At 48.6% G+C, this 10,156-nt stretch overlaps 1 protein-coding gene across 1 annotated transcript in view; it reads right to left on the reverse strand.

The window, feature by feature from the left end:
* Window positions 1-2,068: 2,068 nt before the first annotated feature.
* Window positions 2,069-10,156, reverse strand: part of ARID1A (AT-rich interaction domain 1A) — a 36,037-nt gene continuing 27,949 nt past the window's right edge. The window contains exons 12-19 of the mRNA XM_010169165.2: window positions 8,904-9,036; window positions 8,373-8,545; window positions 8,040-8,190; window positions 7,757-7,882; window positions 7,550-7,646; window positions 5,058-5,931; window positions 4,636-4,766; window positions 2,069-3,793 (exon numbers count right to left, since the gene is read on the reverse strand). Of these exons, the coding sequence (XP_010167467.1) occupies window positions 2,069-3,793; window positions 4,636-4,766; window positions 5,058-5,931; window positions 7,550-7,646; window positions 7,757-7,882; window positions 8,040-8,190; window positions 8,373-8,545; window positions 8,904-9,036 (3,410 nt within the window). The remainder of the gene's footprint in view (window positions 3,794-4,635; window positions 4,767-5,057; window positions 5,932-7,549; window positions 7,647-7,756; window positions 7,883-8,039; window positions 8,191-8,372; window positions 8,546-8,903; window positions 9,037-10,156) is intronic.

Below are 10,156 nucleotides of genomic sequence, written 5' to 3' on the forward strand. Positions count from 1 at the left end.
AAGAGTCAGTTTAATTCTGGCACAATTACTCCCAGGAATCTGAAGTTTAAGGAATACAGCAAAGGAAGGGCTCTGGGAACTGAGAGCTCCCTAGGAGAGGATAAAACAAGGGGATTTTTTAAAAGAAAAATTAAGCCTGCCTTCAAAAAAGCTTCTCCTTTAACTACCTTTTTTGCTTAAACAAGCTCAGTGCAATTCTAGCTAGCCTGCTTCCATTACCATTTGAGGATAAAGCTTCAGGCTAAATAAAATACCCATTTACTAACCATGAAAACGTGCAGATTTTCATATGAAGAGCACGAACTTTGGCCGTTTGCTGAAGGGCATCAGAGCTCTGTCCGCTAGAAAACCCCATCCTCTGAAAGAAGTCAGGAGTCCACACCACAGTTCCAAGAAAATGTGAGGGGAAAAAAAAAGCAAGGGGAATGAATATTTTCCATTTTACAGAGCTGAAAGGGAACTGCCTCCCTTCCCAGCAACAGCCTTTTCCACCCTGTGAACTGTCTCTCTGCTGTAGCTTCACCTCACGCTGCACATCCACTCCCACCTGAACCTCAGCAGCACTAAGCCAAAACTCCATCACTGAAACAAAGCCAAACAGGGAAAGCAAAGCCAGACCACACAGCATGAGGGTCTCCAGGACAAGACAGGACACTGTCACCCCCAGACACTGCTGCAGCACACAGGACCTCGGAGGTCTCCGTGCTGCATAGTAAGGAGGAGCTGACCTACAACATCACATCAACAAGACCTGACAGCACTGAGGTTACCTCCCTCCCTGTGCTGCTAATAAAAAAAACCCTTACAAACATCTTACCAAGATTTAATGTACATTTATTCTTAACACGTGGAACATATAGTATAAAGATTTCATACTGAATAAATGATATTCATTAAGCCAAAAAAGGAAAAAAGGGAGGAATTTACATCAAGTTTTTAGCTACATCGTCTGAAATACAAATATGCAGAATTCATCACTGAAAAATCTCAATTGTGTTTCTTCATCAGGAACTTCAACTGAACCTAGAACTTTTTCACACCTCGATTAGAAAGAAAACAAAAACAGGAAAAATAAACTATAAGTTGATTGGCTGCTGAGACAGCAATGACTTTATACACAGAGACCTGTACAGCATCCTCCAGGGAGGGATGTCTGGCAAGAGATTAAATAATTGTGTCTCGCTTTTGCAGGTCATCAACTCGTTAACTCGTCATACTATAAAGGGGTAGGGAGAGGGGGACAAAACTGCAAGGAATCTTAGGGTATGTGCAATGTACAACGTCATATATATATACACACGTGGCAGCGTTCAGGCTGCAGCTAAAGGTTAAAACCAGTTCTAAGAGGTGATCTCAGGGTTATTCATACAATCAAGGAGGAAGAGAGAAAGAGGTCAGGGTGTTGTAGGTTCACACATGATACTTTGGGGGAAAAGCCTTTTTTTTTTTTTTTTCTCCTCAACATTAACTAAAAACATTTTTAAAAACTACAGCTTGCTGCTGATCCAGCGTTTTTTTTTTCTTTTCTTTTTTTCTTTTCTTTCCATGTGAGACATTATTACAGTATGTTTACAGTTTAAGGTGTACAGTACATGAAGTTCTACACGCTACTGCACAGGCCTCCCTTGGACAAGGTCTGTTCACAACTGGTAACTTCTTGGTTCCTGCAAGATTGTGAATGTACAACGATAAACCACACAGAGTTCAGCAGTCGCTTTTGTCCTTCAGAGTTTACCATTAAAAACAGTTAGGAAAGTGGTGCCTGTCAATGTGATAACACGGCAAGTCGTTTTCCCCAAACTCACTGTAAACGACAGTAACTTTGGTTAAAATAAAAAAAGTCTTCTATGTAGACAGAACTTTGTCTCCTTTAATAAGGGATTCAGGACAAATTTGAAGGGCAAGGGGAAGGGGAAAGGGAACGGGGACATCTTTCCCCAAGGGAGAAGCAGGACAGCGCAGGGCAGACAGTGGATTCTGAGGTGGTTTTGCATAAATAAAGGGCAACAGTCAGTTTCTAAGTTCTCCACTCACGCACACGCACACAGGGTCTCGGATCCCACAGCTGTCATGACTGGCCAATTAAAAACAGTACATCACAAATAACTTGTGAAACCAAAGAGTTCATCAAAGGCGACACGGAGATGTCCAACAGCCGCGACTCGTATAACGTGAACTCTGAGTGGTTCTCGTCCACCTTGGCCAGGGCGAGCAGCGCCCGAGCAGCTCGGCGCATCATGTCCACGCTCGTCGACTCAAAGGGTGGGTTCTGCATGTGCATCAAGCCAGCCTGGCTCTGCTGGAACTGCGTGGCGGCCAGGCTGTCCTCCAAGAAGCCCAGCAAGTTGCCAATGCTGCCCTTCTGCACAGCAATCGCTCTTGCTGCCAGGCTGTCCCCCTGTGCCAAGTTGGCCAGCAGTACCACAGCCATCTCTCGACACACCGGGTTCTTTCTGTCACTAAGGAACCGCACCATGGTGCTGTACAGCTTCTCCAAGCGACTGAAAGGGGGAGTTGCAAGAATCAAATCCACATTGTTGTCCTGGATGCTGAGTTTGCTGAGTGTTTCCAAAACCAGTCTCTGAGGGGAGAGGACTGCATTGGGTCCCAGTGTCGGAAAGGGATCCTGGGCCTCTGCTGATGGACATACTGCCCAGTGGAGGAGTCCATCCAGGATAGGCAAACAGATGCTTTCCGGGTAAGGGGAGAGGTCCAGCTGGCCAGAAATGTTGGCCAACGTGACCAGTGTATTTTCACGCAGCATCTCCAAGCAGTCCCACCACCACTCCACCTTGTTGCAGCTCACCCCTTGGTCCTGCTCCTCCTCTTTCTCATAGGTCAGGGGTGCCTGTTTGCGTTCTGGATGCTTGTGGTGTAAGAGGATCAGTTTCCCTAGAATCAGCAGCAGCCCGGGATGTTTAGACATTTCAAAGTCATTGCCCGGCACAAATGATAAACTCCTGATGATGTTAGAGACACAGATGCATCGCTTCGCCAGAGAGTCCTGCCAGTCTAGGAGGGTGCAGAGGGGCGTCTCGTCTTTACTGTGAGGTTCATCCTCCAGAATTTTTATATTTCTGTGGCTCTGAGCTGGACTAATGCCAAAGGGAAACTTGCTGCTTTCCTTCGCCGTTTCCAAAGCTTTGACCTCTTCCTCCTCCCCTGCCAGGGAGCCCGGACGTGCCGAAAGCATGTCATCCATGGTGGCAGTTATCCTCTTCTCCGAGGAGCTGTCGGATGGAAGAGTCTCTCCTTCCCTAGTGCTTGGATTGCTCTCAGCTGCTGAACGTTTCCTCAAGACAGAGTTGCAGGAAGCTCGTTTATGAGTCAAAGGTAGCTCCGTCTTGCTCTCAAAGTGGGTCTGAATGTGCTCGGTGGTATCTCCGCCACCGATCCGCCAGTGCAGCAGCCCGCTCTCAAACTCCTGCACTCGCCCCAACTTGTCTGAATAATCTACCACAAACGGGTCATTCTTCTGCACGACCTTGACTGGAAGTTTGTCAAATTTACTAACTAGTTTTTCCTCGCTGCTCTCTAGAGGTGCTTTGTCCTTGCTTGAAAACGCAGCCTCCTCCTCTTCCTCATCCTCTTCTTCCTCCTCACAGTTTAGGCTCCGTGGTTCATCATCCTCCTCCCCTTCTTCATGAGAGGAAGCTGAAGATTTGCAGAACCTTTCAGGATCTAATAGTGTTCTTTGCCCTGGGTCTCCCACCTCGTATTCCTTCAGGATTCCAAAGATCTCGATCAGGCAGCGCCGGAAATACTCCACCAAGAGCTCCAGCAAACCTGGCAGCTACAAGGGAGGAGAAAAACAGGAGGGGAAGGAAGGAAGGGAACAGTGATCAGAAAACAACTTTGGCCAACACGAGCAACTGGGGAAGCAGGGCATAAAGGGCTAACAATTTAAGCACTGATGTTAATTAATGGGTGTTTTTCATGCTGGCTTCAAACCGTTTGCCAAAGAGAGCTCTCTGTCCTCTGAGAAAAGGAACAAAGGCAAAACCAGATACTGACTGTCAGTATCCAGCTGCCCCCTCTCCTCACACACATACCTGTGCAAAAACACACCTGCTCTTGGTTGTATCTCCCCTGTGGTTAATACACGGGGAGGTGAAGGGCAGCACTAAGGAAAAGCAGCTTTTACTGTATTGCCAAGATGTTTTTACAACAGCCACAGAGGCACGTGGTGACTGAGAGAGGCTGGATCTCCAGATTGGCATCTCCATCCCTGAGCACTGTCTCGGGGAAAGACAGAGCCAGAGGGGAATGAACACCATCAACATTTGAAAATCAAGCAGCCTCCTGCCTTTCAGAGCACTCTCACTGCAAAGTCCGTCATGGCCCCCTCACCGTTATTCACTTCCTCTGTTACAGAGGCAATACATGTCACCAGAAAGGGGAGAACACAGGTTTGCACATCAAAAAAAAAATATATAAATTACACAGGCTAGCGAGTAACGAGCACACAGCTACCCAGACCCCTTACTCTCTCCAGACCTGGCGTGCTCTGCAGGCACAGGGACGTCTGGGAGTCTGGCTCTACAAGGGCACAAGCTGCCTGTTGCTATCTCGTTGACAGAAAACCCTACAAAATTAGAACTTCAAAGACCTGCATCTGAGAGCATCTGCACCCACCTGGCTGAGGTTGAAGGTCATTATGCTGTTGTCATCATAGAGCAGGATGTTTATGGTATCTAAGGCCCACGTACTTTCAGCTAGCAGCCCGGACTTCAGAGACATCATCACTCTCCAGGCTTCAGGAGTTCCTGTAACATAAACACATAACACTTCCAAGCTCCTGGAGTTTTAAAAACAAAAAGGAGATACTCGATACTGCTTTCTGGACCCATGAAGAGCAGAGCCTGTTGAAGATGATGTACAGACTGTATGTACCAGTCATCTCTCTGCAGAGAATGACCAAACAAAACCACAACTAACCTGCAAAAATACAGCAAAGCCAGCAGAGCCCCTCCACTTGGCAGTACTGTACCCAAGGGTCAGGGCAGCACCCCGTCCCCTCGACAGGCACAAGGAGAAAGGCAGGAGTTTGCTCTTACCAATATCTTTTGCTGTCAGCCGTCTCCTCTGCTTCAACACAGGTTGCGTAGCTTCTACTGATCCCGGAGGGAAGGTGATGTCTCGTCGGATCATGGGAGGCTGTACAGCTGCTGGTGTTATATGCGAGGCAGGGACTGGCGGTCCTGCCTTCTGCATTTTCATCCCCGAGTGCAGGAATGGAGATTTACTAGGAGAAGTACGATTCTCCAGAGGTCTGGGCAGAGGTGCTGGGCTGGATACCTGAGGAATGTGATTCTGCATGCTAGGGGGGGTCTGGTAGTTAGACTGGGGAGGCCTAGTCATTGGGGGCACGGGGGCAGAGGGACCATAAGGAGGTTGCCGGTTCCCGTGGGAAGGCCATGGTCCCTCATGGTTGACCCTCTGGTCTGAATGCAGAATTTCATCTGTTCGAGTCACTCCGTGATAAGCAGGCCCCTGGGGCGCAGAGCCGCTGCTCTGCCGGTTCGGATAGCTGTACCCCATTTCGTTACGCCCCTGCCACATGGCGCCTTGCTGAGGACCCTCTGCAGTAGACTGTATGGGACCACCCATCATCTGAGGAGGCATGTTTTGTTGAGTATTGGAGCCTGGGGGAGCCGAGACCCTGTCTCTGCCAAATTGGAATGGGAACTGGTTCTGTGGCCCTCCGGCAGATCGGCGATCAGCAGCAGGGTATGTACTCCCATACTGGTTATACAGGTCCTGCTGTGGAGATGGCTGTGCAGTTTGCTGCTGGCTCGGTTGCTGGGTCTGTGCTGGAGGCAGCTGCTGCTGTGTCTGCCCCTGCCCGGCGCTGTACGGTACGTTGTACATCTCCCCTTCGTGTCGTTTAGCAGGCGGGCCGTAGCTGCCATCCATCGGTCGCTTGTAATTCTACAGGGGAAAATAAAAGGCATTGAAAATACGGGATTATCTACTTAGAAACAAGCAAACCAAACCTCAGTGGGTAGAGCTACTCAGAGCCAGAGGACATGGCCCATGGCGTGGCCTGTAAGTGGGCAAAACTTGTCTCGTCGTTAGCCATATCCAACGTGAAGCTGGATCAGTCTTTCAGTGTCACAAGCCAAGCCTGATTCCTTGTGGCTGGCTGGGGAGTTTCCTTGTGGATTCTACAAGGATGCCTTTGGGGCAGAAGCCTGACCACAGAAAGGACTTTCCTGTAGAAAAGACTCATCTCTACTACATATTCACCACAAACCAAACTCTGCACAGGTACTTGTTTCTTTTCACATCCAGGAATTTTATCAGACCCTATTTCTCTTCAGTTTCCCAGAAAACAGAGATTTCTGCTAAAGCATCTAACAAAATGCATTAAAAACTGTTGTACTTCCTGCTTCTTCCTTTCCTGTAGATTTCAAAACACATCATTCCAAGGAGCGATAACTATCCCCCCCTACTTCTAAGTGCAAACAGAGAAAACACTCAATTGCTGAGACAGAATTAAAACCCAAGATCTCTCTTGCCTCCAAGGGTCTGTGCTCTAGCTGCTGTACAGTCTACTCGGAAGCTCCACGGTCATGACTGGCTTCAGATGGAGCTCTAGGGCTTCAAAGATGACAAGTACCAGAGTAACTCGAACTCTTGGCTCAGAGCCCCGTGGCTCTGGTTGCAGAGCCAAACTGCAGAGCAGTTGGAATTATTCTTAGCACAGCTCAGCGAGTTGCCCTCTCTACACTCCCCTAAACCAGAGGGCTCCAAATTATCAGGAAAACATTATGGGTCTTGGCACTGACACAAAGAGCAAGTCATATTATAAGGATTCTGGAAAGAGATATATGTTCATTCAAACTCTGTCCTGAAACAAACCTGATGTTTTTGAGAACAACGAGTAGGAGGCAGCGGAGGCCAGTCTGAAGCCTTTGTCTGCAGGCTCAGTAAGGCAAAAACAAAAACAAAAACAGCCCTGGCTTGTGCAGAATGATCCACCTGAAACAGCTCCCCAGAACCAGCAAGGACATACTCCCAACAAACTCATCTGATCAACTTGGACCAAAAGTGTTACAGAAACATGATGGGATTCAGAAAGTTCCAGAGGGATAGAGAAGCCCAAATAAAGCTTCCTGATCTCCTGCTGCCTGACCAGAGCGCGCACGTCTGCAAACTACACAACCTCTGTTCTCAGAACATTGTTTTGCTAACATAACACTGGAAATGCTCATTAAAACTTATTTAAACTATTTGTAAACTGGGAAAGAAAAAAAAAAAAAAGTCTCCTGTATAATCACACAGAATGCTGGGGATTGGAAGGGACCTTGAAAGATCATCCAGTCCAATCCCCCTGCCAGAGCAGGAACCTCAATGAGATCACACAGGAAGGCGTCCAGGCGGGTCTTGAATGTCTCCAGAGAAGGAGGCTCCACTTAATTCTACACATTCATAAAGGAAACACAACAGCCCAAAGAGTTTTCATCCTCCCCTTTTCACAAAATTTCACAGATAAAAACTCTTCTGTCTCTCAGTTAAAAAGAATTTAAAATGTCTGATGGTTTACCTGCTGTTGCTGTTGATACATGGTAGTTTGCTGGCTAGGGAAGGGGCTGCCCGAGGATGTGCCTTGAGTGGAGAATTGATTGCCATAGGAATCATGTCTGGAGAAGAAACAGATGCATTACTTGTCTGATCAGATGCACGCTTCACTCTCACAGTCTCAGAGCTCTCTAACTGGGAAGAGCTGTTTGTGGCAACACCCTGCACAGACCTTTGCTGCTGCTGCTGTGGGTAGCGGCTGGGAGAGTACATCCCCGATTCAGGGGTGGAAGGCATGATGTTTGGCTGCGGAGTTCCGGTTGCTAAGTTGCCCTCAGGTCCCATGCCGGGCTCCGTCCTATATGGAAAGACAAAAACCCCCACACGTCCACTTAAATTCATCTTTTCTCCACAAATGGAAAAAAAGATGATCAGAAAAGTCACAACAGTGATGAGAAAGTAATAGTTTCACATGAGTCAAGTAAATCAAGATCTCACCAACTTCGAGTACCCACCTCACTCTGTCGTAAGGACCTCCATAGGAATAGTGTTGCCGCTGTCCCATGGCCATATTACCCATCCCTGGACCTGCAGCACGATTGTAAGGGTCACCCATACCACTGTTGGGGCCCTGCCCTGAGGACATGAAGGGATCGCTTCCTGGAGCTGGAATATTGAAAAGAACAACCAATAAAGATGTCTACTGCTGCATTAGAAAGGTAGGTCCCAAATTCTGGGGAAGAAGGAAAAGGAGAAGGTCTCTCCTACAGCACATCCCAGAGTACAGCCAGACACAGGGATTAGCACCCAAGGAGAAAAGGGAAAGGAGCACACAAGGACTTCCTCACCTTTCCTCATACTGCTGTAAGGATCTTTATTTGGCTCGTAAGACATGCGACCCATCATGTCAGAGGTATTCATGCTGGGCTGGTACCCTGGATTTGGAGTCATGGAGTTCCGCTTCTGGAACGTAGGATCACTACCATCTGCAAAGGCATCCTGAAGGCCCACTGAGTTACTCCTGGTTGAAAAGATAAACAACACCCAAACACAGGATTATAGAGATCCACGATGCTCCTCAGGATACTCTTCCCCCCATGTTCCCTCTCAGGTGTTGCTATCCCTTAGAAGGACAACAGTCAGGCTCCTCCAACAGAGGCATGAAGAACTGCCCTTCCACAATGCTGTCCTCAACCCCAGTCCCCAGAGTAATGATTATTCTCACACAGATGCAGAGTCAACAACGTTGCTGTGAGCCATTACCAAAGGAGCAAAGCCTTGGAGCTCCACCAAAACAGCCATCTGTGGCAGTGACCCAGAAGCAACCTCACAGTCATGCTGCATCCAGCGTAGTGGGAATGGGTGCAATGGTTTCATACCTGATGCCAGGCAAAGGGGGCATCTGACTGTGTGGCGTAGATGCTGGAGTTGGTGGCTTCAGGTCTCCTCCTTCTGCCATGGAGCTGCTGGTGGACTGAGGTGTCTGAGGACCCTGCATTGAGCCTGAACCCGCTGCAAGAACAGAAATGTGGTGTGAGCAGCTTTGCACCCTACAGATGCAACCCAGAACCTCCCAGAATATCAGCCTCAAGAACAGAGAGCAGAGAGTCCTTCAAGAAAGAGGCAGATGAAACATGGCCAGAAAAAGTCCAAGGAGCTCAAACACTGCAAGGACATACTGGGCCAGACTTCCCAGAAGAACCATGGACAGTAATGTAAAGCTGAGAGGATGTGTTCGTTTTCATCGTGCCTTCATTCTTAAGCACATTCCCTTTCACACACCGTGCACTGTGGCACTGTGTGGTGTTGCCCAGGCTATCAAGCTTCAAAGGTTGATGCTCTACAGTGCACCATTCGGCATGGAATATGGTGCTTCTTGCCAAGTAACAACCACTGACCCATCACCTTCACATTCACTTTCTACCCAGAAAGAAGGTGAGTTGGAGCCCTCTCCAGGAAGTCTCACAATCTTTCTACTGATGGAAACTCCAAGACGTCAGCTGAAGTCATCAAGTAACTCTGAACAATGCTCCTCTGTCTGCTCTGCCCTTCACGAGGGGTTAATTCATGCAGGTTAATTCAAGCACCACTCCCAAGGATTCCTGGAACAGGGAATGCCGGAGATGCCGGATCTTTCACTGAACAACAAAACCCGTCCAGCAAGTTCCCTGCCTCTGTACGGGTTGCTTTACGCTACAGTAAGCTTTCATCAAAAATCCCAGGCCGTCATGTGTAATCCAGCTGTGCCATCAGCTCCAGGAGCTCTCCTCTGGCCCCGGATCGCTGTGACCGTGTCAGCTCTCAGGTTCATACGCTCCTCGCAGCTGGCAAGAGCTGAACTCTTAATTAATGTTTCCATTAGTTACCATCCCCAGCACCCGATATCCCTCAGCTTCAGCCCTGCTGGTTGATGAGTCATTTCAGCTATTCATTAAAATCCTCCGAGGTCATGTCCAGGGCATGTTTGTTTACACCCCACCTTCCTGGCACCCTGTCCTCTTCTCCACAGAATCCCTCCCAGACCGGGGAGGTCTCTGGAGAAGGAAGGGCAGAGGCAAGCTCAGCGGGGAGATTCATTCATGGGCCCTCCCCGCAGTTCTCCTTCCCTCGTCAGCAGCGGGTCCGCTCCCCC

This window comes from Antrostomus carolinensis, unplaced genomic scaffold (genome assembly GCF_000700745.2).
Source record: "Antrostomus carolinensis isolate BGI_N321 unplaced genomic scaffold, ASM70074v2 scaffold39375, whole genome shotgun sequence".
Classification (NCBI taxonomy): Eukaryota; Metazoa; Chordata; class Aves; order Caprimulgiformes; family Caprimulgidae; genus Antrostomus; species Antrostomus carolinensis.